At 52.3% G+C, this 26168-nt stretch overlaps 3 protein-coding genes and 1 long non-coding RNA gene across 11 annotated transcripts in view; 2 read left to right on the forward strand and 2 right to left on the reverse strand.

Annotated features, from left to right (window-relative positions):
• Positions 1–1418: 1418 nt before the first annotated feature.
• Positions 1419–8315, reverse strand: CNP (2'',3''-cyclic nucleotide 3'' phosphodiesterase). Its single transcript, XM_075523235.1, has 4 exons — positions 8163–8315; positions 5238–5907; positions 4510–4652; positions 1419–3936 (listed from the first exon to the last, which is right to left on the reverse strand). Exons 1-4 carry the CDS (start codon positions 8163–8165, stop codon positions 3484–3486), a joined length of 1269 nt encoding a protein of 422 aa, XP_075379350.1. The 5' UTR covers positions 8166–8315; the 3' UTR covers positions 1419–3483.
• Positions 6202–19131, forward strand: LOC142419869 (uncharacterized). 6 transcript variants are annotated; one of them, XR_012778645.1, is made up of 5 exons: positions 6202–7037; positions 10117–10167; positions 11073–11290; positions 11814–14394; positions 18901–19131. It is a non-coding gene; the product is annotated as an uncharacterized LOC142419869 (long non-coding RNA). The 6 variants fall into 6 exon arrangements; XR_012778646.1 differs by lacking the exon at positions 6202–7037 and adding an exon at positions 8496–8600 and having other exon boundaries at positions 11019–11290; XR_012778647.1 differs by lacking the exon at positions 6202–7037 and adding an exon at positions 8496–8600.
• On the reverse strand, positions 8595–19811 carry ODAD4 (outer dynein arm docking complex subunit 4). The gene is made up of 12 exons (XM_075523231.1): positions 19543–19811; positions 18826–18957; positions 18349–18502; positions 16620–16681; positions 15441–15597; positions 14238–14462; positions 13026–13233; positions 11415–11501; positions 11000–11196; positions 10703–10803; positions 9805–9883; positions 8595–8951 (listed from the first exon to the last, which is right to left on the reverse strand). Exons 1-12 carry the CDS (start codon positions 19789–19791, stop codon positions 8725–8727), a joined length of 1878 nt encoding a protein of 625 aa, XP_075379346.1. The 5' UTR covers positions 19792–19811; the 3' UTR covers positions 8595–8724.
• Positions 19812–20083: 272 nt separating this feature from the next.
• ACLY (ATP citrate lyase) overlaps positions 20084–26168 on the forward strand; it is a 33269-nt gene continuing 27184 nt past the window's right edge. The window contains exon 1 of one of the 3 annotated variants that reach the window (XM_075523222.1): positions 20084–20105. The gene's annotated coding sequence lies outside the window, so the exon portion shown is untranslated. Of the gene's footprint in view, positions 20106–22189; positions 22314–26168 lie in introns of those variants that run through there. The other 2 variants (XM_075523221.1, XM_075523223.1) reach the window with 2 other exon arrangements.

Genomic DNA, 26168 nt, shown 5'->3' on the forward strand with positions numbered 1-26168 from the left:
GGTATTATTATCCCTGGAATATTGCAAGTCCCTCAGCTTTCAGTATCTGACAGGGATACCGAGTGAAAGCTGCTGGGCTGTTGTTTCGTTTCCGATACGGAAACTGGCTCAGCTCTTGTGCCCACCCGCGAGCGCCGGTCTCCGAGCCGGCTGCGCGCTGGAGGGCTGCGCTCGGCCGAATCGCTCTTCAGCCAATTGAATGACCAAAGCATTTGGACCACCCAGTGGTTTGCTCTTCTTTCAAAATTACTTCCTCAGTTTCAGTAATAACTAAAGGTATTCACTTATCTTCAAGTGGATGGCTTTCCTCCCCCTTAAATTTGTGCCTTGTACCCTCCCCTCCCCTTTCCTGGGGGGAAAGGACAGCTCGTGTGTTGCACCTACCCGAGTTTCTCCGAGCAGCGCTGAGCTCCATGGGGCTGTTGCAGTAGCGCTGTAACTGGGGCTGCGAGGCGGCAGACCGATCGCAGCCGTTCTGCGACCTCCGTCTCCGTCTCCGTCTCCCGGGGGCCGCTCCCACGCAGCCCTGCTGTATTCTGGAGACGCCCCTATTGCCCCTGCTTAGCAGGGCAGCAGGATCTGTGCTTGGCTTTGAAAGACGATGGGTAACGCTCTGGCCTTCCTCGACGTACCCTGGCTTCCCCCACTCCTGCAGAGTCAGGGACGGGATTATCCCTTCTTCTTGGAGTAGTGCTAGTTCTCACTCTAGCATAGATCCGACCTCTGAAGAAAGCTCTGGTATGAAACGTGAGCGGGGTGCCGAGACGAGGCATCGTCTGCAACGCGGCGTTACCGAGCTAGAGCTTCGGCATGAGCGGGGTGGCTCGGGAAGGCGGGAGTTTGGTGGGAGAGCTGGGACGCTGCCTCTGGCTGGGTGCGCAGCTGGGCCGCGGTTCTGGCGTAGCCAATCTCACGTCGATCGCCCCCTCTTCCTCCCTGCGTTCACTTAATAGCTCGCGCTTCGAAAGAGAAAATCGGGTGCAGCGATGTTGGAGGGGCCGAGCGCGAAACCGAGCACCTTCACTGCATGCATATCTGCTTTGTTGTAATGACCTTAAGGAGTAGGCAAGACAAAACCAGACGCCAATGCGAAGCCAACTTGGAGAGGACGCTAGCCCCTGTGCTGCAGTATTTATCTGAATCGAAATTCTGAATGTTTACCTCAGTGTAAATATCTTAGCCTTTCCGGTGGGAGGAAAGGCGTATTGCATGGAGCAATCGCTATCCCCGTCGCTTTGCCAAACGCGTCATCCTCTCCAAGACGGGCTTCACAGCGGTGTGAACACTGTCCCTCTTTGGACCCTTACCTTTCTAGGATGTGAATGGTAAAAATGTGAATATTTGTTGTTTACTTCATTAGGCATAATTCATAATGATGTGTTTATATGAAGAATATCACAGACTGAAGCAAAACCATATGCAATTGGTTTACTTTATTATAAACTGTATATGATGTACAAACTAATAAAAACTTAAATGACGACAGTCTCACTGTTGTTCTTGAACAGGCAAATAAACAAGATATTCCAGCCGTGCATTTCGGTGCCGGATGCGATCCGGAGCACGGGGCTGTTCCCGGGGCGCTGGAGGGAGCGGGGGGCAGCGTGCCCCTGCGCTCCCACAGCAGCCGTCCTGGGCAGGCGCGGGTGAACGCGGCTTTGGAGTTCTGATGGAAGAAACCCGTGTGCGGTTTCCGCTAGGAAAGGCCCAAGCGGAGCATCGGGCGCTGGCCCCTCTGCCGGTGCAGAAGCTAGCGAGGGTTTCTCCACTGAAGGTAAGGGAGGATTACAGGTGCTATGGGGGTGCAGATAGATAACTCTTTTATGTTACAGTGAGAATTTATTGTCATCCATCTCTTTGAAACCCCAGGAAGTACTTTGCTGTATCGGTAAGCTTGCAGAGGGTGTACCAGACTAGCCCCAAACCCCTCCTTGCTTTTGTTTTGAGCATTCCGAGGAGAAATGCTTCTTGCACAGGCAGCGTTGGGCTTCCCCCAGGATGGTTTCAGCGCGCACCCAGCTACAGGTAAGCTGCACCCACGACAGCTCCGTTACAGATACGAGCCCAGCGCGCGCTTGTCAAACACAGTAAGTATTTACATATATTAATTCGGGATTAGTTTCACTATGCGGTTCACCAAAGGCCGAGCCGTAGCATGAGTTTAAACTGTTCTGCTGACCTGAATCCGTTAGTTGAGCTTTGTGTTACAGTAAAGTAGCGACCGCGGATCCGCTGACCACCTGGCAGATGGTCTGGCAAAGAGCAAAAAGAGAGGGTGCAATAAAACAGACTTAATAACAGAAGTGCTCGATCATTAACCTTTTTTCCAGCCACTGGTTTAGGTTTGAGCAGACTTAAGTTACGCAGTTACGAGACCTCCACTTACTTCCTAAATTACAATGTTACTGCCAGCCTAACTTTTAACATTCAAGTGCATTAGAGAAAAGTAGTAAAATCTTGCATGAAGTACAGTTCTATACTTCAGACATGATTTTAGTTTCTATAAAATAAGATGGAAAAGACGTTAGTTCATCTCTTCCACTCCCTGCCAAGGCAGGATTGTTCCCTAGAGGACAAGGACACGGGGCAGTGCTTGGTCCAGCCCACGCTGACCTGTGAAGTGACTGGAGCCACGCTACGGGAACTGAATGCCTCTCCTATTTCACTTGTTTCCCTTTCTGTGACTTTTTTTTCCCCCCAAGTCCGTGATGCTCTTTAAGACATCATCTGGCAACGTGCCTTCCTTCTGACGCTCCCCAGCACGTCTCTTCCCTGCAACGAAGGAAGCGCTCGCATGCAAACAGCAAACACGACTGGGGGTAGAGCGCGGCTGGCCGGCTGCAGGACTGTGGGACCGACCTCTGATGGAGGCGGTCAGATGTCCCGCTGCCCTCTGCACGCTCTGCTTATGGGCTGAACTGTTAGCAACTGCCACGCTCGACAACTGATCCACCGTTGGGTCTCGCTGGTTTTTACCCAGCAATTCGGCTACCAGAATGACTGGTGTCAGTCCCTCGGGTGGGGGAGAAGGGGAGAGACGTTACGCAGTTCACACCGCTGGGCTTCAGACCAGTTCTCTACAGGCTTTGGTCTGCCACTGCTTATGGTACTGACGTGTAGAGATCTAACGATTGTGGTTCAGAGGGATGCTCTAAAAGACCGTAGGAGGTCTTCCTCCGAGGAAGAAAACAAGCAGACCACCCTGGCTAGTTCTCTCCAAGACTCTTCCTTTAAGATACGCTCGGCAGCACTTCAGTTATTGGCATCAGTTACGTGACCGCGTTCCTTTGTCAGTCAAGAGTCGCTTGTTTTCTTCCTTGTTCGAGGCTACTAAACTCTCTCCCCAGAGAGGCTTCCCGCTGGGGTTGGCAAAAGGGCTTACTTTAGTAAAGGTAGAATTATTTCTCTTTACACTTTTAAAGGTTACAGGAGTTACTTGCCTTTTAAAAACCAACAAACAAACAAGCTACCCTGCCCATGCTCCTAGATGATGGTGCAGGAACTAAAAGCAGAGCCCCGTTTGTTGGTGCTCTGCGTTGGCACGAGTTTTCCCTTTCCATAGTAACCCGAGAATATTGCCTTCACATCGATCTTTTTAGAAAGCTTGAGCATCCACATACCATTATCAAGATACAGCAGTTTCCCTCCTCCAATCTCCCCCACTTCATCCCCTTTGTTCCCTGCCTTTTCCAGTTTCACAAACTCCAGCAGATCGAGCCCAGTCTGGACTGCTTCGACGCCGTTGGCGCAGCCGAGGGTGATGTGAGCCCGGCTGCCTTTCGGGAGGTTGTCGGTGGGGAGGATCTTATCGGCGTCTGCAGGCCACAGCAGCAGCTGCTGTTCGCTCAGCTCTACACGAGCACCAACAGTTTTTGTTGTGATGAACAGAGCAGAAATGGACAAGGTGAAGCCTTTGCCGTAGGAAGTCTTCACAGCCTGGGAGAAGAGGGAGACAAGTCCAGAACACAGCTCTGACTGACTGCAGGCGGGGGATTTACAGCGGTGTGGTTGGCGTTACTGTCCACACGCTCGGGGTCCTGGCTGGTCACGGGAGCTCTTGCTTTATTTGAAACACTGTGTACAAGTGGAAGATCACGGCCTGAAGTTCCCGCTCCATGAATTCGGAGCTGGTTACATCTTTTCCCTTCACAAATTCCAATATTTAACTTGGGCTCATCTGTTTTGAAATCGTTTAGCTGGAAGCGCAAACACTGTAATTTATCATCATTCAAATCAAGCTACTGGCGGCGGTGCTGGAAGTCGGGGGGATGGGGAAGGAGTATTTTGTTTGGAAACTAAGAGGAAAGTCACCATCTCCCCACAATTAGGACTTCTCTATTGCACGGGCCACGTGGACATACTGACTGTCCCTACAGTTACGCTCTCGGCTCCAAGCAAAGCCGCGTCCCCAGCCCACCCCGAGAGGCTCGTGGATCCCCTGCTGGGAAGGGGGAGGGAGATAGGAGTCGTGGGGAGCAGACGGAGCCCCGGTACTCACCCGGTACTCACCTCTTGCTGTGCGTACTCCTCGGCTCCAGCTGCTTTTCCAAAGTCTGTGTATTTCGTGGTGCAGTGTAAGACCCCGGGCGGCCTCTTCACAAAGTAGCTGGTGAGATCTATTTTTATTTTGGGATCTTCAATAGCAGAAGCAACTGCAAATACGGGTAAACAATATTACTATCAAGAAGTGATCCCCCTGATGTCACCCCACGAGGCCAAGTCCCATCTCAGCTTTCTTCACCAGCCTGTCCTTCATGTTTCACCTTTCTTACTGCTGAAAAGGACTAGATGGGCAAGTAAAACTCCTCCTTCCACCTCGGCTAACAGTGGATGGAGCTGGAACACAGACGCTTCTGCGCATCATCGTGGCTCGTCTTAACCTTGATGTTGTACGAATCCCTCAAGGGACAAGGCTGTTCAGTCTTTCCCTTTTCTCTTTGACTCATCGCAGTGACCAGGGGATGCCCAGCCACCCGACGCAACGCTGCTGCCATCCGAACCCAGCTCCCTGCAGTGTCACAGCTAGCTAGGCTTCTTAGGAAAAACTGTTCCATTTATTTTTACTTAACAGCAGCAACTTTGTCAACTATGGGAAATGGATTAGTACCTGTAAAGTTGTTCTTGTTGCTAACTTTAACTAGAAATTCCCTTTAGAAGCTGACCAAACTCGTTCCATTTGCCGAGTGTTAACATTTCATCAACAGAGTAAGAACTTGGTAAGATACTTCTATACATACAGTATTTACTCTCCTTTTTGAAGGCTTTGAGACTTCCGAGCTCATCTAAGAAGGCCTGGCCAGCCTTCCTCAGGATCTCTGAACTTCTTTTGCTCAAAAACCACCCAAAATACATGGGTAGGAATTCCTTCTCCAAGCTCGGCTTCATCTTCTTCAGCTCTTCCACTGACAGTTTCCATTGATTCTTTTCCTTCAGCTGCAAGCAATCCATCCGCCACTGGGTCTTGGGCTCGGCAAAGATGACTTTGTACCGGTATTTGTCAGCGATATCAAAGAGCTGATCCAGTCGTTCCCTCTCATGGTGAGTGTCATCCAAAACGATAACGCTGATATCTCGTTTGCAATAGTCAACTAGATCCTCATCCACCTTCGAGTACTCTTCAGGAATGGTGCTTCTTACTAAAGGTGTAATTTTATAGCTATCAACAGAGATGACCTTGCAGGCATCTTTATACCTATCCTGAATAGCCTGGGCAAGAGTGGACTTCCCACTGCCAGGCAGGCCTCTTAAGATAAAAAAGGTTTTCGACTCCTTGACTGTGGAGATGGTGTCTTCATCGTCAAGGAAAGGGAACTGCAAGCTTTCGGGTCTTTCTTTCGCTGATTGAGTAGACATTTTTCTAAATATTTTAGGCAGGAATGTGTGACTCTTCTTTGAGAAGCCTCTGTTCTGAAATGCAAGAAGAAAATATTTTGCTGGCTAGCAACCCCAAGAGACCGCGTGTTCACGCCGCACAAGCACGCGCCGTTGAGAACCTTTACTGGGAGGAGGAGGCGGAGGGCGCGTCTCTACCCCCACGTCCCCTAACCTCAGCTGCCCTGCTTGGCTTAAACCACCTCCCACAGCTACCACCCCCCCCGCCCTGTCCCACCACCCCCCTGGCACCGTCCTTCCGACCTGAGGAGCTGCCGGTGCGGCTCTGGCTCCGGCCTCCGCAGCTGCAGTCCTGCCTGACCAGGAAGGGGAAGTTTCACCCGTCACATGGCAGCAGCTGCGGTTCCACAGGCACCGCGAGCGGCCACAAAGCTACAGCCCGGGCAGAGCATCGCAAGCATCGAATTTATTTCTGAACGCTTAAATAAACGCTTGTGGCTACTGGATAACAAGGGTGCAGCGTGCTGCGGGGAGCTCCACTTGAAAGAGGGAAACGAAAGTCCGAGCAGGGTGTGACAGCTCCTGCAATCTCATCGCTTCTTTGAATAACAAAGACCGCAAAGGGATTTAAGTCTGTTCAGGGATCCTCCGTCCCCACAGGAAAGGCTGTTTCTGAGTGAAGTCTGCGAGGATGCCGTCTCTCGCGTTAAGAACTGCCATTTCTTCATGCCGTACTCAACGTCAGCACCCCGAATGCCTCAGGGGAGGGAATTTGGGCTCCTCTTGTGATGAAGAGCAACTGAAATCGCTTCCGGTAAAGACACCCCCCCTCCCAGCAGCTGCTGAGCTGAACACGAAAGCGAAACCAGTCCTCCGAGCACCGAAAGAAACGCCCGCCTTTGGCAGCAGCCAGAGAGCTGGGGGGACGCGCTGCTGGGGTTCCTCCCCTCCTGCCAGCAGCTCCGGTAACTGGAATCCCAGATTAATTCCCAGCAGGGCCTGGGAACACACAGGACTGGAAGGAAACGAGGGATTTCTCCAACTGTGCAAGTTTTCAATAGCATCAGCGGGGCAGCCCGGTGGTTTTTGGTCAATGTGTGAACTCTCCACCTTCCCTCCCCAGCTGCCTCCTTGCCCAGCCCGTGCCCAGCACTCGCCCTCGAGCCGAACGCTGTGCCAGCGGCCACGGGAGTGATGCTGAAGGAGTAAGTTTTGAGGGGTTTTACATTCTATATAAATGCTCTACTTATGGCAGAAAAATACAGCTTTCCCATTTGCAGGGTGAAGACATTGTTTAAAAAACAACTGTTCAGTTGGTTAACTTTCCTATCCCTTATTCTAGAATTTGGAGGTGGGCTTTGGTTCCAAAGTGCCCTGGGACCAGGACCCGGACCCCCCGCTGCTTCAGTGGACGTCTTGGGCGGGCAGCGCTGCCTGCCCTGGGGTCAGCTCCCGCGCAGCACACCGGGACGGTGAGCCCCGAGTTCCTGCCGCAGGAATGAACGGGCTCCTGAGAAGAGCGAGGGCCACACGGCTCTCCTGGGACCCCCACGTCGGCGTCCTCGTGGATTCGGGGCTCCCAAGCCATATTACAAGAGGAAGCGGTCGGCGTGAGGGTCCCGTTTGCCAAGGGGGACGTTCGGCCCGGGCCAGGCTGGCCTCGCTGCTCCCGCGGCCGGGCCCGAGGGCTGGGCCTGGGGCAGCCCAGCTATTTGGCTGAAGGCAGCTGCCGGGGAAGGCAGTAACTGAGGCCGCTTTTCAAACGTGCAAACAAAAGAACAATAATAGAAAACACCCTCCGGCCCCATTGTTTAGCGGCCAGCTTGGAGGATAATAGCGGCCTTCATGGGACGGGGCCGCGTACGGCCCGGCCGGACAATGGCCCCACAGAGACCCGCGTCGGCGGAGCGCTGGGCTCCCCGGGCGGACAATCCCCCATTGAGCCCGCGGCCCTGTCCCGTCCCTCCCCGCCGGCCCCACAAAGCCCCCGCTTGTCTCCGGGCTCCCCGCGGGACGGGGACTCGCGTGGAGGGAGCGATGCTCCAGGCTCGCTCCGGGCGCCGTCCGAGGTGGTCCTGCCCCGGCTGCCCTCAGCGCGGCCCGGGGGAGGCGCGGGGACGGGGCAGCCCGGGACCCCGGGACGGAGCCGCTGCTCTACCGCGGGGACCCCGGGGCCAGGGACCGTTCCCGGGACCCGGCTGCACACACACACCCCCCCCCCCGTCGGCGACGCCGCCGGGCGCCTCCTCTCCTCTCCTCTCCCCTCCCCTCCCCTCCGGGAACCGCAACCCGCGCCCGGGAGGGGCGGCTGCCCCGGGCCCCCCGCTTACCATGGTGAGGGCAGCGGCTCCGGGGCGGCCGCCGGTGCGGAGCGGCGCGGCGGGGAAGCGGCTGCGGGGCGGGCGCGGCCGCGGCCCCTTTCATAGCCCGGGGCCCGCCCCGCCCGCGGCCGCGCAGGCGCGGGGGGAGCGGGGGGCCGGGCAGGGCCGGGCCCTCCCCCGGGGGCAGCCGGGCCGGCGGAAGGGGGGGGCCCGGGGCCGGCGGCTCTGCCCTCCGGGAGCTCGCCGCTGCGGAGGAGCCGGCCCCGGCGGGCCGGGGGCTGCCGGCGGGCTCGTGTCCCCGCCGGGGCAGCGCGGGGCGGGGGGGGAGCGGCGCTGGCCGCGGCCTGGCCCCACGCGTGGTCGCGCAGCGGTGGCCGCGGCGGGGCGGCTGGCGCCGGGCCGGGCGAGGGGAGGCAGCGCGGGAAGCGGCGAGTGCGGGGCCCGCGGGTACGAGACAGCGGCTGCGGGGAACGGCTCTTGTTTGCAACGCCAGGACCGCGGCGCGGGATTCCCGCCCGCCTCCCCGGGCCGCGCCCGCCGCTCCAGCGCCGGCCCGGCCCTTCGCCGCCGCCTAGCTCTTCTTCCCGTCTCCTCGCTGCTTTCCCCCTTTGCGCTGCTTCTCCTCGTCTTCTTGTTCCTCTCCCCCTTCTGTATTGGTGCCGTGGTCTTCCCTACAGTTCGCGGCATCCTCTTTTTGCTTTTCATCTTCTGGACTCCTCGGGCTGTGTTCGCTTTCCCCTCTCTCTCTGTACTTGCCGGAGTTGTCGTCTTTTGTGTTTTCACTGCTGAAATCGTAATCTGGGGAGGAAAAAGCGGTCTGAAACCCAGTCCCAGCACTGAGAAATCAGTGGGGCAGCAGAACAGAAAGACCCCTGGCCCCTATCACCGCAAGGAGCAAGCTCTCCTCTGTTTTCTGTCCGCCAGACCCGCTCTGCTGAGGCGGGAAGGTGCCGAGCGGCAGGACCCGAGGGCAGCGGGCGGCGGGGGCTGGCAGGCACCTCGCCGGGGGGTCGGCCGGGGTCGGCCGGGGCCCGGGGCGCAGGGGACGCTCGGGGAGTGCTGCCATCTCCTGCTCAGGCTCGGCATCGCTCGGGGTGGGCACGGCCCGAGCTGGGAGCGCAGCGGTAGGGACGCGGTACTTCTAGGAAGATTTTACCTCGATACTTGCAAGGAAATGCATACTTCTAGCCTATGTGAATTCTAAGATGTAGCTGATGCTTTTGAAGGCCTCAACGCTACGGGTCTCCTTTATTCACAGTCACCTTCTGCTTCTGACTGCGTCCCGGGCACTGGAGCCGCTCTCAGTGTTACTAAAAGCAGCTTCTAAACGGATGGCAGTGAAGAGTGAAACCAGGCTCCTGCACTGTTATCAAGGCTGCCCTGACATCGCTTACCTCAGTTTATACCAGCTCAGGATTAAACCTTCGCTGCCAAAACACTGAAGCCACAAATTGTAACTACGCTTTGGCTTCACATATAAATTAATTCCTGCTACTGGGTACTAGAACAGAGGACGCAATATGGGCCGGAAATTTGGATGCTTGCTGCCTGGGAATGGGGTGCTTTGTTCCCATGCCTCGGTCTGTGCTCCAGAAACAGAAAGTGGAGAATTTTTATATTTATGGGGTGCAGAGGTTTAAATGACAACTACCTTTGAGAGAGTAGACTGTCGTTTCTTCTCTTCTTTCATTCAGCTCTTCAATGACGCTCTTGCTCACATCATCTAAGGCCTGAAAGCGATATGGCGTATTAATGAAAGCTCTAGAAATGCAGTTACACACCTAAGCTTTTCCTGTTTTCTTTTCATTTCTGCTATCATTACCTGGTCCTTTCCTACTGTAAAACTCTCTGCAACAATATGCTTCATTTCTCCCTGCAGTGATTCCTACCTGTCAGTATCCCTTATCAAATGTCTCCTCCCCTGACGATTCCGTTTCTCACACTATCATTTTTCTTCTGGCAGGAGAACAGGCTCTGCCTGAGCTCTGGACACCCATGAGGGATCGCCAAATAGGTAGGTGTCTGTGCTGTAACTGTTGCCTGGCAAGCCGGGTGCGGTCAGATCACCCACCACCCGCTGGCGGGTCAAAGCAGAACATGCGGAGTGCTTTACGTGGGTCGCTGGCCATGCCTGGGTGTTCTTCCATGGTCTGATGCAAAGTGGTTTCTCTGGGATATTTTGGAGAGGCCAGAAAAGGGTGAGCTGTGATCAGCAGCTGACAGCAGCTGAACACAGAGGAGGTACCGCTGTATGCTGTGTGTGAATCCTTGCCCCAGGGAGGTCAAAAGAAAATCTTCCCTTGACCCGAGCAGGGCTACGGCTTCACCCTTCTGTATGTTGGACTGGTTCAAAACTGGGGTTAAATTTTCTGAGCCAGGAGGTTTCATAGCTTTTAATAGGTAAACTGCTTCAGAGGCTGCATTTTCCCCCTCTTAAGACACTAGCTATGTAGTGATGTTTTCTCAATTCACAGGACACTAGACAATAGTTACAGCTAACTTATTGATGCTGCCCCAAGCTTCTCTCTTCTTTGCAACGAGCCACTTACAATAATGATGGCCTTTTGAGCAGCTTCATTGTGAATAAGCTTTGCCTTCTCGAGTGCTTTTTCAAAGTTCATGATTGCAGACTGGTAATCCTTCAATTTTACTGTAACAGACAAATGAAAACATCTGTTTTAACACAAGATCAAGAGAACAACAATAGTTAACCAAGCAAGTCTCCGATGAGAGGTCTTGATCTGAACAGTTACTTTGGCTGTTAAATCACAGAGATGCTTTCACTGAGATGCTGAACAGACAGGCTGTCTCCACCCTTAGAGCAAAATTTGTACTAACGCCTTTACCTTGTGCTTGTGCCACTAGTACAGTAGCATGGAGTTGCCACTCAACATCTCCCTCCTCATCTGCTGACTGCAGGGACTTCTCTCCGTAATTTTGGGCTGCTTCAGCTTTATTCAGCTCGAGGTAACATCGGCCAATTTCATGGAACAGCCAGGTCTTCTCCAGGCTGGATTTTGCCATTGGAATCTTCTCCTCCCAACTTCAAGTAGAGAGTAAGAAAGGCAGACACTTACTGAATCTCACTAGGTGCAGTTACGATTGCAACCACTGATTCTATAAACAAAGGGTTCCAGGTACTGTTGTTATGAAAAATTTCACAGCCCCCCTTGCTAGCAGTATGAATAAACAAACTGACAAGATGTCATGTATATAATTCAAAATACCACCTATGCCTTTCCTGTTACTAATATTACATACGTGTCAATAGCTTGCTGGAATTTGCCGATTCTGGCATAAACTCTGCCAATGTTATCAAGGGCTCTGGATACGGCATCTGGCAGGTTGCTGCATGGAAAAGAAAAAGAAATCATAGTAGCTGACATAGTCTTGTTCCTGATACAGTCAGCACTTTCTTTAGCCTTATGTATTTTCTTTGGTGCTCACCTTAACTTCAGGCTAAGTGTTGAGAATTAGAGGTAACGGACCAATGTCAGACAGAAAGTCATAAAATCAAGGTAGGTTTTTGGTTTTATCTACAGCTGTGGCAACTGGCACCCCATAAGACACAGAGGAAAAGGGTTTAGTTTTGTGTTCTATTTTTTTTTTATGCAAATCTGGCAGTCCTTGTGAAAGTCTTCCCATTTTTCTTTGCCTCAGTTTCCCTTTGTTGCCTTGTGGGTCCCACGGAAGTCCCCTACCAGCTCCTAGGTCCCTAGCACTAATAGATGATTTCTGTCCAAGAGGAAAGTGAAGACGCAAAAACGTGTCTGCAGTGTGTCTACAGACTCCTACAACAGACTCCTGGTAACAGGCCCTGCTCCCAGCGCTGTGAATGAGCCTTTGCCCCACGCTAGAGGCAGCTCCTTCTATAATAACGTAGCCTGTGGACTTTTTTCCTTAATTAGTCCTCGTTCCCATCTTCAGAAGTGGCCTGCTTTGACTACACTTACCTTACAAATGAAAAAGCTGATGAAAGGAGAAGATAAACGCGTCGCTGGGGGCGATGCGAGTCACTAACAATGTCTCCTCTTGCCCTGCCGAACTCCAGCCACCAGAGAGCAAGGTCCCCCCAGTCATCACTGCGTTTCTGTCCTTTAAATGCAACTTTATAGCGCTTTTAAAAAGTAGTAAAATTATGTATCTCATTCCCGCCTCTTTACTGCTAATTGTTAGCTTTATTTGGCATAACTGGGCAGCGGAGATCACCAGGAGAGAGGCAGAAATTTCTTAAACCAATATTAATTTTTAAAAGTGATTTGTGAAAACAACAAACAATAAGTCCGTTACATCTTAAAAGCCCTATGCAGTATTGGCAAAAATAAAACCAAAATAACTTCAATTCAAGCAACTATTCAGTGTTTTCTCAGAGCTTTGCAAAACTCTTACTAAATCTTAAGACTACATTTTGCTCATTCTGTTTTAGCTGAAAGAGCTGCAGAATGCATCCTGTGTGGGCAGGTAACTGTACCTCTTAGATAAATATTTCAAGCCTGCTATCATGGTTTGAATGCAAATTATTTTAAGAGAAAATGTAGCAGAAAACTTGTGCAATTTAGAGCCTGACCTTCCTGAGAAGGAAGTGTATACTAGAGGCTAAAGTGCTGAGACTGGGACTTGTGTTCTCTTGCTTTGCTTCAGCAGAGATTTAGATGTGTCACGTGGTCTAGGTCCTTTAAAAATCTGCTTCAGGCTCTTTATTTTGAAACGGTGAAGATAAGAAGCCACTAGAGACCATGGGTACTTGGGCAGAGTCTGAATGCGTTGCCCTGTTAAATCTCCAGGTGAGAATTACAACGTTACCTGATGCTAAAACATCTTAACAGAGGTACTTTCCTTTTTCCCCATCCATCTGAACTTCTCAGCACTTACTTCTGCCTGGCAAATTCCAGATCCATTTTATGGCTTTGCAGAGCTGCCTCCATCTGGCCCATCTCTAACTGAGCATTCCCAATGCAGCTGTGGAGGTTTCCAATCAGTTCATTCTTGTTGGGAACTTCATCATCTGACCACCCTTGTATTGTTTTGAGCACACGCTCAGCTTTCTTGCAGCTTTCTTCAGGGGAGTCGCCAGTCAGCACTAGAGACAAAGAGGAGAGTTTAATGCTACTGTGTGGACGCAGTGATATTGGGAAAGTAAGACTAAGTGCAGTTGTGTAAGCCTCAGACAAGGCTTGGCAAAGGTTAGAGCTCCTAACTCATCATGCATCTCCTACACTCCTCCCTCCAATCTCCAGTAAATCTGCCCCTGGGAGATGGTACTTCTGACCATCCCCCTGGCACTGCTGGAAATCACTTTCATCACAGCAAGTAAGGGGAAATGACTGGTAACACTTCACGCTTGCTGAAGAAAAATAAAGGAGAATGATGCTTGTTGTCTGAAGGTTTTGAAAGCTCATAGTTATTGCAGCAGGGCAGCCTGGTCTTGGAGATGAAGTTCTAGCTACAGTACTTGGGTTTTTATCTCCTAAATTAGCCCCTTGCACTTTCCTGGTGAGCTCTGTTCATTGCACCCAGCTGGGCTACAGTGCTGCAGGAATTAGACTGCAGGATGTTTCTGACGCTACCTTCGCCGAGCTGTTGTAGCTTAAAAGAGCTGAATTTCAGTGATGACTAAATTCTCTTCCCTGGGTTGTAAAATACGTAGCACAGGAAGAGAGAAAGAGACCAGAAGTGGCTGAATTACTCCTTCCTTCCAGACCACTGTTTCTCAGCTTCTTCATCTCTCTTCAATGGTATTTTTGACTATAGAAATTATTAACTCCAGTGGCCTGCATTCTCTCAATAAAACAGCTTCTCATTACCAGACCAGAGGCATTTGCTAAGCATGCAGCAGTGGCCTACCTGGCTTTGGTATCTAAGTGGTGTCCTGAAAACCAATCGGCAAGACCTCAAGTACAGAAAAAGCTGAGAAAAAGATGTGTTGGATTCTGTATCTAAGAAAGTGTTGGGAAAGGTGAAGAATACAAAAGCAAATGCTTCCCAAAAACTGCCTACTAGTGTTTGTTAATACTTGCACTACTGCAGCAAGTAATTATACATGCCAATTGTCATTTTCTTACTGTTTCCAGCCAGGACACCTACACATATCAATGTCCTCCATACTCTTCACAATGTATCTGCCAACCTCAGCTGGTTTTCGTTTCTTGTCCCGGATCCACCTTTGCTGCCTGAGCTTGCGCTCTCTCACACGGGCATAAATAGGCTTCTGCTGCTGCCAGAATTCACTGCGTGTGTCCAGGTAGGAAATGCCACTCAAAACCAGGTCCACTACTTTGATCCCCTGCTTCATGGTGCTCTCCATCAAATCTGAAAATAAGATGGTAGAACCCAGGAGAGTATTAATGTATGTGATGGATGAAGCTGCACTTCAGTGGGAGACTGCTTGTGAATGTTTTTCTGCTCTGAGAGAGAGATAGTCCTAGAAATTAAAGTCTTCAGTGCTTCTCAGAACTGATGTGATTAGGAGGGAAATGATGCTTGCTGTGACCCATTCTGCATGTTTGAGCGAGCTAGAGCTGGTGTTCCCAGCCCCTATGGTTGCTGCCTTCTCTGCTGACAAGAGCCAAGAAGGGGCCCAAGCAATGGGGGCCAGCTGTGATGAGCGAGCACCCGTCCTCCTGGAGAGGACAGTTGTATGGGGCATTTGTACAGCAATGGCACTTTGAAAAGTGGTGTGGATTAGACTGCAAGATGGAAATTGAGGCTTTTACATGCCTGGAAACCAGATAGCCCGCATGTATTATTAATGCTAGTAATACCATAAAACCTGTGAGTAGACTAAATTCTTAATTACTTCTCTATTACTGGGTAAAGAGTTCCCTAGAAAAACGACTGAAGGGAATCACCTTTCTGCCTAGTTCTAAAATAAGATACTTCGCCAAATCCTGCATCTTGATCTATAACGAAACCACAAATTAAGTGCAATGCTGTGCACTTAATGCAAGTGTTAGTGGAATTTATCATTACGACAGAAGTTAAGTAATTTATAATGATACTGTTTCTGCTTTTAATTTCATCAGCACAGATTGCTTTGAGTTGATTTGTTATTTGTTATAAAAGCCTGCCATTTAATAGGGAAGGAAATATGCTCAGACATAGTTATGAATGTAGAACTGGCTTAAAAAATACCTGTACTCTCCAGACACCTGCCTCTCTCACGACCACTGCAAGCACTATGTGCTATGTGAGCTCTGAGACAAATAAGGAAGAGTAGCCATAGGGATATGAAAGAAGAAGAAGAACCTGCTTAGAAGGAATGTTTAGTTAAATACAATGGAGAAAAACCTTCATCCTGGAGCAACTTTTCTAGGTAGGCCTTGTCAGCATAAAGCTCTCCAAGAAGCTGTCGCTCTGTTTTTGGATTCCTCACACGCTCCTGTTTCCTTGTCCATTTTTGATCCTTAGTCAGTTTGATTTGGAGTTTCTGATTTGCTTTTTTACTCTACAGCAAAAATAAAGGAAGTTGGGGGAGATTAGTGGGGAACACCAGAATTAGCAGAATTCTGTTTACACTCCATGTATGGCACCTTATTTTTTAAATAAAAGCAAAAAGTCAGTGTCTCACCAATTGCTTTGGTCATGAGCAACTGACATTTTGCACCCAATTGTGCTCCCTCACTTCCAAGAACAGGAGGGGCCATTATAGTAAGAGCAGGAATTAGTTCTGCCCCAGTGTCTTGTCCTGTTCCGGAGAGCTTCCTGGTCAGTGCTGTGGGAGGACGTTAAGGCTGTGGGAAAGGCAGGTCTAATTGTCCACAGTCAAAGAAACGGAGGCTGTAACAGCCAGGGCTTCTGAAACGTCAGGAGGGTGTTTCTGAAGTTTCACATCCAAAATCCCAACAATTACAGTGCTAATCTTTAGGTCCCTTTGTATAAATTATTTTTACCACTGAGTACCTGTAATTCCAGCTGAAAGAAGCAATGAGCATTCACTGCCCTGGCTTCAAAGGGAAATGTGGCTTGGCATCTCGGAGGAACAAGGCACTACTTCAGTGGACCACCCCAAAGTTAAGCAATCGAGAAAGTGTCCATTATCAAAAATGTGAACCTTAAACATCAGGTAAAACCAAAGTAAATATTGTAGATAAATGTACCCTGGCTCCGACCTCAGTGCTGTTACTTATTAGCCTTTGATGGGTGATCAGCAACACCCAACAGAAACAGTCAGGCTGGTAGAGAAATTTCAAACTGGGCTTTGTTTCTCCGTGGTTGCTCTTCCCTGCCCTTCTGCCTTCTCCTTTAAATTCTGTGTAGCTTGAACCAGAACTACATTAAAAGCAGGTGCATAAATACTCTCATAACAGACCAGTGTGCTTCCTGCGCTCAGAAGGCACTTCACTAGACCAGCCATATCCCCATCCATGTTGCTGCAGAAACTGTTAATCCTCTAATGCCTATTTCAGAAAGTATTAGCATTATAATAACTCTAGTTAGCTTCTAAAGTGAGAGCTCTTCAGACTGTACCTCTGCCTGCCTGCTTATAAAGCACAGATCCTCTTTATTCTCCAGTTTAACTGAGGATGGACCTGCAAATACAGAGAAAATACTTGTTAGTGTTCAAGAATAGCAGTGCAGAGGCTTTAGAAATTAAAATGACCATAAACATGCCAAGCCTATAATGTCCTATTTGAAATAAAGCTTTCTATTAATTCTTTCACATGAAATATGTGGATGTTGGTATGTTCTGTAAGCAGGGAATACAGCTCATAGATGCAGCTCCTCTCGGGATTTTAATTTCTCTTTTCACATAGCACCAGGGGGCTCCCATCACAGTGCCACATGCTACGTCCTGCATGGAAACGGAGGAAGAAAAAGGATGGCAGGTTCTTCTGAGGGATCGCAGCTGAAGCTTAAAATGGAAGGAAAGCTCATAAGCATGGGATTTCCAGCAGAGTAAAGCAGTTTTGGGGATGCGCCCTGTTAATGTGTGTGCATTTCCCAACTATTTAAACATCTAGATCAAATGCTAGCATGTTTCCTTGCTTCTTTTCCCCTGCATCTAGGAGCTATCACTTGATTAAAAAATGTCATCTTGGTTTTTAATCTGTTCATTTGCCTACAGCCCTGATGCTTGAAGGCATTTAAAGCCCTTAGCTCACTATGTCAAGCATGGCAAGCATTTCAGCTGAGAGTTGCAAAGATATCTAGGCATTTCTATTAAGCTAAGAAAGAAGCAGTAACAGAGGAAAGCAAGCCAGATCTGGAAACTTTCCCTGTTTTTTTAAATAAATATCACACGTGAAAGAGCTTCAGGCTTTTACGCAGCTGGGACATGAACTTAATCTGTGACACTGGAGGCGGACTGAAGTTTTGAAACAGATTTCAGGGAGAGTAAGGCACTTAAATATCTCAAGGACCAGGGCCTACGTGTATGGGTGTGCAGCAGGCCGTGTCCTGGCTCTGAGAAGGGACAGGCTGTCGGGATCCACCTGAGCAGTCTCTAACTAGCTGGGCGGGTGTCCCAGCAGCCTCGTGAGCCACATGTCTAAGGTGGCAGCCCCAGCTGAGGTGTGTCTGTGTGCCTGAGTGCGTGCACATCCTGTCCATGCTTGTCTGCGTACAAGAGCGTTGCTAAGAGAAAAACTAAGGGAAAAGGGGCAAGTTTTCAGTTCGCTTTGAACATCGCTGGCCATTCCTGTCTCCTGCAGGTCTCCATTCTGTGATCTAAGCCAGAAATGATGAAAGCAGGGCTCCATTGCAATAGTCAATGGTTTCACTGGTCTTACGCAATGTAAACTGGAGGAAAATCAGGATCTCAGGAAGGCCAGTCTCAGGTAGCAAGGCAAATTTCATTACGAACTTTCAATATTAGGATAAAGATCTCAAAATGGATTCTGTAATCAGTAGGGCTGTAAGTAGATGAGCTGCTTTGTTCTGTATTACCCAAAACATTTTCATGGTGACTTTGGAAATTTAAGTTGGTGTCATAGTTTACCTACATAACTGAAGTTATTAGACACTGTATATGAATAGGCATTCAGCCAAAAAAAGAAGAAGAAAAAAGAACAGAGCTGTGCTCTTTTTGGTGCTTCCTGGTTTCATCTGAGAACAGCCACTGAGCACGTGAATCCAGAAGCAAAGAGACTCTGTTGTTGCAGGGTCCTTGGGTCACTCGCAGAGCTAATTTGCCATCAGCTGTCCACTGAACAGCTTCTGGCTGTGCTTGTAGGGGCCATGAAATGAAACATCTTACTTCCAATGCAGTTGACAATTGCCTCCTGGGATTTCTCGATACCCAGCCTGAACTTCTGTAGTTCTGGACGTAGTCTGTAGCCTCGATGATAAAACACTAACGCGAATTCAAAATCACCCATCGTATATAATGTCTCAGCTTTTTGGTAAAGACCCTAAAATGACATTTGGAAAAAAAAAAAGAATAAAAAAAGAGGAAAAAAAAGCTTCAGAGATCTCAGTTAATTCCCCGCTAGGCAGAAGTGAGACCCCTATGCTATTGCAGTCTGCATACAATAAAATCCGGCCCTGGAACTGAGAAAGGAGTTGATCCTTTCTCAATTGTTAACTAAGCACCTCCACTTCTCTGGAAGCAATAAAAATGTCAAGGGCGTGTTTAGAGTTAGCTGTTTCTACACAATACTGTCTCCCAGGCCCTTCAGAGTTTCACAGATAAAAGACCAGTCCTCAGCTACCCCAGACTCTTCCTGCTGTTTACCTTGGCGAATGTTTTGTCATTTTGGAGAGAAGCTTCAGCATCTTTCAGGGAATTTTCCGTGTCTCCGAGTTTCAGGTAACACTTTGAGCGGGCAACTAGACAGTGTTTATCTCCTGCTCTCAGCTTCAGTGCCTGGAACATAGCAGACGTGGATGTGTCATCAGTGCTGGGCTCAGCGGCACAAATACATGCAAGCACGTACATTTGATGCAACCTGCTCCGTCCCAGCACGGATCTCGATGATGGATGAGGATAAAACCACGACATTTTTACTGAAGAAGACATTCTCTTGATGTTCACACATTCCCTCTGCTGCAGCATCCCCGTCTTTCCAGGCCGTAGCCCCTCTCTGAGCGCTCCCCCCCACCAGAGAGGAGCTGCCCCCTCCCTTCACGCAGCACCCTGCGTGTCACCTCCCGTCACGCTGTGACCCCCAGGCGCCCTTGGGGACGCTTCCCTTCACGCCGCCGCCTCGCCGGGCCGCGTCTCCTCACGCTGCCACCTCCCCTCGCCGTGGGTGCCACCTTCCTCCACGTCCCCCTTCCCCTCGTGCTGCCACCTCTGCCAGCCGCCCCCACGTGCACCGGCTGCCACCGCCACGCACGTCCCTTCGCGGCCGCCGCCTCCGAGTGCCACCTCCTGCCCCCGGGCCGCCTCGGTGTCCTTGGGCCCCCCCCTGCCGTCCTCACCCCCCCGGCCGCGCCCCGGCACCCTCACGTTGTTGAAGCAGGCCAGGGCCTTGTCGTACTCGCCCCGCCGGAACAGCAGCGTCCCCTCGGTCATGAAGCTGGGGAAGGTGCCGGCCGGCACGGTGTCCGCCGCCGCCGCCATGGCCGGCCCGCCGCCGCCGTCGCCTGGCAACCGCTGCCGGGCAACCGCCCGACTTCCGGCGCGGCGGGAAGCCCCGCCCAGGCGGTGACGTTGCGGTGGCGCGCCCGGGGAGGTTTCCCGCGCTGTGGCACGCATTCCCGCGCCGCCGCTGCCGTACTCCCGAGCGCGGCCCCGGGGGCGGCTTCCCCGGGCCCCGGCCTGCCAGCGAGGCGGCACGGCACGGGAGCTCGCTGCTTGCGGGGGGCGCGTTCCTCCGGCCGTGGGGACCCGTGCGCGGGCCTGCGCCACGCGCGGGCGTGGGCCGGGTGCCTGACGTTAACGCTACCGCGCCGTGTGTCCGCAGCAGAGCGCTGGGAAGGCCGTGCCGTGCCGTGCCGGTCACGGCAAGTCCGCACAAGCACGGCGGTGCGGGGGAAGGCAGCGCAGGGTGGGCTGGTCAGAGGTGCGGTGTAAGTAGGGCACGCGTGGGTGGCGATAGGGAGATGCGTGGGGAAGGGCTGCGCTGCTTGGAAGGGAAGGAAACGCACCGTTTTCCACCAAAATGCGTGCGGGCTCGGACTGAAGGCGGCGGGGGCTGCGCGCCCGGTGCTCGCAGCGCCTCACGCTTCGTCTCCCCTGGCCCGACGTGTCCGACCCACGGAGGAGCCGGCGCCCGCTGGGGTTTTGTTCTCGCACCCGCGTTCCCAAAGCCCTGCGCTGGGCAGACGGCCGGAAAGGGGCTGTGGGAGGGCAGGCGCGTGGTAAAACCGCTTTGCAAGAGCAATCGTGTGAATGCCTCTGTTACTGCTGGACGTCAGGCCGCCGGTGCCCACCACGGGGGTTTCGCCGGGGCAGCCCACCGCCGCTCTCTGGAATAAACATGTCGAGTGCTTTTTGGTATTTGTTGGTGGCCCGTGGTACCGGTTTCATCACTGTAGTGTCCAGTGCTGGACAAACAAATGATGGATGAGAGATGCTGCTGGTTCTCTCCTCCTATCAGTGACTTTAGTCTTGACTTTATTTCGGCTTTGGTAAGACCCTGCCAAGATTAATGTTTGGAGCAATTTGTTCCTGCCGAGTGACTCAGTGGGTGTGGCGTGTCCGTGCTGCTCAGAAAGACTCCTGCTTGGAGCCTGTAAGATTTAACTTCACCATGGGGAAAATCAGCGCTGCTGCTGGGTTCTGGACGCAGCTTGGGAATGACAGGGCCCGTCCTCGCTCCCGTGGCTCCTGGGATGGGGCTGGAGCGGCTGCACAGCACCGCAGCGTGGGAAGGAGGCAGGGTGTCTCACGCACGGGTGGTGAGACAGACACCACTTGAGCCATGGAGTGGGAGGCCAGCATGACACACCCCTGTCCCCAGGGAGTCGGGCAGAGAATTTGAGACTTATTAAGCTTTTGGTAACCGTTTTGTGTGGACTTTCCCCACTGGCACTGCCGGGTGTGACGCTCTCCCCAGCAAGATGGGCAGGAGCATCACATCTCCCCAGCAAGATGGGCAGGAGCATCACATCTGTGTCCTCCAGTCCCCCTCCGTGCGGTGGCTGTCGCAGGCCAGGCTGGTGACAGCGTCATATGGGCCACAGCGGACCTCACCTCTGGAGCAAAGCCACCCGCTCTCATCAGAGAGACCACCCTAGGGTGCTTCATTAGCATTGCTGATGTGTGCTTTAGTCACAGGTTGGAAATACCGGGAAAAATGAACGTGCGATGATTGTTTCTGGCAAGCGGAAGAGACGTGATGTCTGCCGTTAGAAGCTCATTACAGACAAGCAGGGCAGTTGGGCGCAGGGGGGTGGGATGGCTGCGTCCTGTCTGAGGCCTCACAGTGCCTCAGAGAAGTCTCTTTTTCCTGTCTGTTGTGTCTCCGATCTGTACGTGTTCCGCTGCCCTGTGCAGGTGAGAAGCACCCGTTGGCCGTATCCCTGGGGATCGCGCTCTGGTGACAGTGATGTACGCCGGTGATACTCCGTTCCCGAGCGGGGCTGCTGTCTGCCGCTGCCCGCCGTGGGCACCACCGGGCACCTCCTGCCCCCGCGGTTGCAACACCCCGTGGGAGGTTTCTCACCCTGCCCCAGCGCTGGGGAAGGAGCGCCCGGCTCTGCCCCGCCGCCAGGGCCCGGCTCGGCGGGCGCGGGTGCAGGTGCGGCCGGCAGGGAGGGCTGTGTGATGGGAAGGGTGGGCGGCGCCACTCGGAGCGGGTGCAGGCGGGGAGGCGTGGGGCCGCCCCGGTGCTGGTCGCCCCTGCGGGGCCCGGAGCCAGGTGCGGCGGGTGGCCGGCGAGCGCGGCGCGCTGCCTGGGGCGGCGAGTGACGCAGAGCGTGACGGTGGCGTGGCCGCGGCCTTTGGCTCCGGTCTGACGCCGGCGGCGTTGCCCGCGGGCCCCCCGGGGTTCATGGCCGCGGGCGGCGGGGGGGGGGGGGGGGGGGGGGGGGGGGGGGGCGGGAGCGAGGGGCGGAACTACGACTCCCACAAGGCCGCGCGGCCGCGCCCCACCGGCGGCGACCAATGGGCGTGCGGCCGCCGCTCAGGCAAGGAACACGTGGCGGCTGCGCCGGCCAATGGGCGACGGCGGCGCCCGTAGCCCGATGGGCCGGGGAGGCCGCGCCGCGCCGCAGCGAACAAAAGGCGGCGGCGGCGGGCAGGGTGCGGGGCAGCGCGGCCGAGCGGGCGCCCAGGTGAGTGCCGGGGGCGGCTGTCCCGCGGAGCGACCGCTGCGGCAGGGCCGGCCTGCCCGCCCCGGGAGGGGGGCCGCGGCTGGCCGGCGGCGGGGCGCCGCTCCCCTCCTGCCGGGTCTGCCGCGGGCCGGGCGAGGGCGGCGGCGCCTACGCGCTTGCGGCGGGAGCGAGCCGGGCAGCGCCTCTCCCGCCCGGGGTGGGAGGTGTCTGCGCGCCCCTCGCCGGGAGCCTGGGCAAAGGCAGGGGCCGGTAGCGCTGCCCGGTGGTCCCAGCCGTCCCCGGCAGCCGCTAGCTCGCTGTGCAGCGGGCGGGCCCCGGGAACCGGCCCGCGGGAAGCGCCGTGGTCTTAGTCAGGTAGCGGGTTTGCAGCCGGGAGCAGAGCAGGGAGCGTCCCGGTGCGGGAGAGAGCCGGAGCCCCGTGCTCCCTCCTCGCACCGCCGCCCTTGACCTTGAGGTTTCCTCATCAGGAGGAAAGAGAGAGACGGTCGTGTCGGTGCGGGGGAGCCTTGGCTGGCGGGAGGGACGGGCGCAGCACAAATACTGCACGAGGGCCTGCGGGAAAGGGCTCTTGTCTGTGCCAGCAGCAGGTCAGGCTTCGTCTTTGCCTGCTCGTTCCCTTCATCCCTCAGCCGGGAAGCCCTTTGCCAACAGCACGCGTACCCCTCTTCCAGACTGAAAACCCCTTTGTGGTAGCTGTGGAGGCAGCAGCCCCCGTGTTGGGATCTCTTTCCATTCGTGCTCCTCTACTAGCCTGTGTGGCTCTTGCTTGCTGTGAACGGACCTGCCAGTTCCAGGAGCTGCCAAGTGGCTGTTTGCCAGCTCTTTTGTTTGCTACCTGCAAACACCTGCTGTTTATCTTGCTGCTTTGGACATTCTCTTCCTTTTGTACAGACTTCTCTTTTTCTCTCTGTTAAACTACGCTTGTTGTCTGCCATAGCATCTAAAGACTGAAAACGTACGTGCATCCTGAATATATTGGTTGTAGATCTCTGCATTTGTTTCATTTCCTTAATTGGGTTTGGAGTGCAGAGTATCAGCTCTACTAACGCTGTTATTCAAACCCCATAGAGTTTTCTGCATACGAGAATTCTCTATGAACATGCAGAAAGCGTGCTCTCCGTCCGCCAGCTAGCAGTGCTCATCCTGCTGTCAGCAGCTCTGCTTGAAGTGAGACCCGATACGAAGGACAGCCACGGCTGGGAATCCTGCCCAGCCACCCAGCCCAGAGCACACACTGCTACTGCCCACTTTGCAAGTGAGGTGGGGAAGGATTTAAGGAATAAACTTGTTAAGGACCTTGCCCAAAGCTACAGAATAAGATGGTTTTTAAAGACAGGATTCCAAATACCCCGCTTGCTGGCACTAGATGCTTACTAGAGCGCTTGGAGCCTGGGTGCTGCTCTCCGTTAGCCAGACTTAACTCGGTTCGTAGTCTGTTCCCCTCCCTGGCTGCTGTTTTGTTCACAAAGGTTCTGTGTCTGCAGGGAACCTCCTCCAGAGCTGGGCATTCAACGGGCTCGCTGCTTTAGCATGTGCACCTGCTTGCATCACACCAGACCGGTGCCAGGCATTTCATAATGCATGGCATTGAGGTGTCTTGACCTGTGACGTTGGCCAACTGCTGCAGGGCCTCTTCCCTCAAGCCCTCTCTGTCCTCTGATGAAAGCACACGTGTTTGCCAGGTGGAACCTGATGTAACTTTTCATGCTGCTGTGGGCTGAAAATACTGCTTGATCTTGAACTGTGTTAATAAATGACCTGGGATGGAGGGCAAAGGTTGCTTTACAGTGTGGTTTTACTGACATAATTCTTGGGAGAGAGGACATGAAGTCTTAACTGGAGAGGGATTCCTCCCAAAAAAGCATTGCTCAGGTATGATTGGAGTACGGTACTGATCCAGATCTAAGTAAATCTCATGCATGAGCACCATGTTCTGTACGAACACAAACTGGTGAAGCTCACAGAGTTGCACCTCTGAGACCAGAAAGGGTTTAAAGAAAAATAAACCAAAGTCTTTAATTTTTTTTTCTCCCCTTGCAGAGTAGACCATATTGTGCTGAGTAGCGCCACATAATCTGATCTCTTTAGGAGTCAAGGAGACTTTACTCGGGTTCTGTTGTCAAGAAAGTCTCTTGTCTCCCTATCTTTTTTTCTTTGGACTGTATTGTGTTTTCCCTTCAGCGAGTTGCCAGTGTATTGGGGCAGATGTATCCGTTGTGTCACAGGAACGCAACCTCCAGCTCTTTAATCCTCACCTAGCTTGCCACCATCACACTGTTTTTCTCTTGTCAATACACTCGAGAAACTTTCCCCAAGCATTTTTTTTTTGCATATTTGGCAGGTGATGTTTTGAGGGAATAAGTGTTTCTGAGCCCTTGAAAATGTGCTCTAATCCATTTTTCTTACTTGCTCTGGACTTGCTAGTGGAGGCTGACAACCAGCATTTTTTAAATCAGCGGCTATGGATGATGATATAAAGGTCTCTGATGTGTTGTAGGGAAGCTGTTGTTGTTTTTTGTTTGTTTGTTTTAAAGCCCCAGCAGATGAGCACAAATCGTTCATGGAAATCGGTGACTCTTCCAGAAATAACTTATTCTTACAGCAGTAACCCATTTGTCAAACCAAGGCTAGGTATGCGACATCCGTTCAACAGAGCTCTTTGCCTCTGCTGAAGAAGTAAAGGACAGCATGCTTCAAACGCAAGAATGGCCCTTGTAACCTGGGCTGACTCCAGAGCTGACCCTGCTTTCAGCTTGAGGGTGGACTAGATGACCTCCTGACGAGGCCCCTTCTAACCTGAGCTATTCTGCGATCCTTTGATACACTGCATTTTAACTGAGAAGTTCATGACACGTACTGTAGAAAATGCTTTAAAGGGGCAGCAGATTGTCCTTCACTCGGCAAATTTGGCCATGAACCAGCTGTTCCATCATACGTCCTTCAAAAGAAAAGGCAAGGCAGTTTATAAGGACTGGATCTGAAGGGTTGTGAGAATGCAGGTACAGTATGGAACTCGCAGAATGACCAGCAAATCATTGCAGGCAGCCAGAGAGGCATTACAGGTTAGAAACTGTTAATTCTATCTGCCCCTATCCTAAACCTTGTGCAGCAGAGGATATGCATTAAGAGCAGACTGGAAAATGCATTTTGTGCTGCTGACATGAATCTACCATTGTGTGTGGTGGTTGCAAGATCTGAGGCCTGAAGTCGTAAGGAAACTGCAGTTCAGTCTTACCTAATGAATCACAAACAGAACACTGTCTGGGAGTGAATCAGTAGAGGAGAACGTTATCCTATAGTTTGTATTTGGTACAGAGAAAGGGATTTTTTTTCCTCTGTTTTTCTTCAGAGGTGCATCCATTACTTTCATCAGCATTGGTTGGTACTGCAGGTGCTAAGCATTACTGAAAATTAACTGTGACAGATAGCCCTAACCTGTCTCATTCTTGGGAAACTGCAAAGATTCTGCTGCTCTAGTTTTGTGGTGACCTGCAGTCCATACTCAGTGTTTGCAGAGCAGATGAAACCAGTTAATGGAGTCTGCTCTGATTATGTCTCTCTGGTTGATGAGGGACCTGCAGGAGCACATACAGCTAAGAATTGCTGATGCCCTGTGGATTTTTTTTTTCCCCCCCCTGCTGATCTTTTAGCTTAACAATTCAGCAGACGGAAGCAATTGTTTTGTGCTGCCTATCCCATGAGAAGGGCAGGGTTGGAGCAGTGGAAAAACTGAGTGAGGGGCATGATTAAAGACTTGCTAATGATTAGGAAATGTCTCGGTGAACCATGGGCAGATAAGGGCAGAACAGCCTCATTCCTGCTGTTCTGTTGCCATGACACAAGGATTTTGTCATT

The sequence above is a fragment of the Mycteria americana genome, chromosome 22 (genome assembly GCF_035582795.1).
Source record: "Mycteria americana isolate JAX WOST 10 ecotype Jacksonville Zoo and Gardens chromosome 22, USCA_MyAme_1.0, whole genome shotgun sequence".
NCBI classification, from domain to species: domain Eukaryota; kingdom Metazoa; phylum Chordata; class Aves; order Ciconiiformes; family Ciconiidae; genus Mycteria; species Mycteria americana.

Bases quoted from the DNA above. Each gene is read 5' to 3' on its own strand.
- CNP (XM_075523235.1), bottom strand. The intron at 4,653-5,237 runs GTATGTATAGAA...CCGTATTTGCAG, and splicing joins CAAAAAGGAGAGTAAATACT to TTGCTTCTGCTATTGAAGAT. The intron at 3,937-4,509 runs GTGAGTACCGGG...CTCTTCTCCCAG, and splicing joins AGGAGTACGCACAGCAAGAG to GCTGTGAAGACTTCCTACGG.
- ODAD4 (XM_075523231.1), bottom strand. From the start codon at position 19,791: ATGCGTGCCACAGCGCGGGAAACCTCCCCGGGCGCGCCACCGCAACGT. The intron at 18,958-19,542 runs GTGAGGGTGCCG...GCTATGTTCCAG, and splicing joins CCCTGGCCTGCTTCAACAAC to GCACTGAAGCTGAGAGCAGG. The intron at 15,598-16,619 runs GTACAGTCTGAA...TTTTTGCTGTAG, and splicing joins TTATAAGCAGGCAGGCAGAG to AGTAAAAAAGCAAATCAGAA.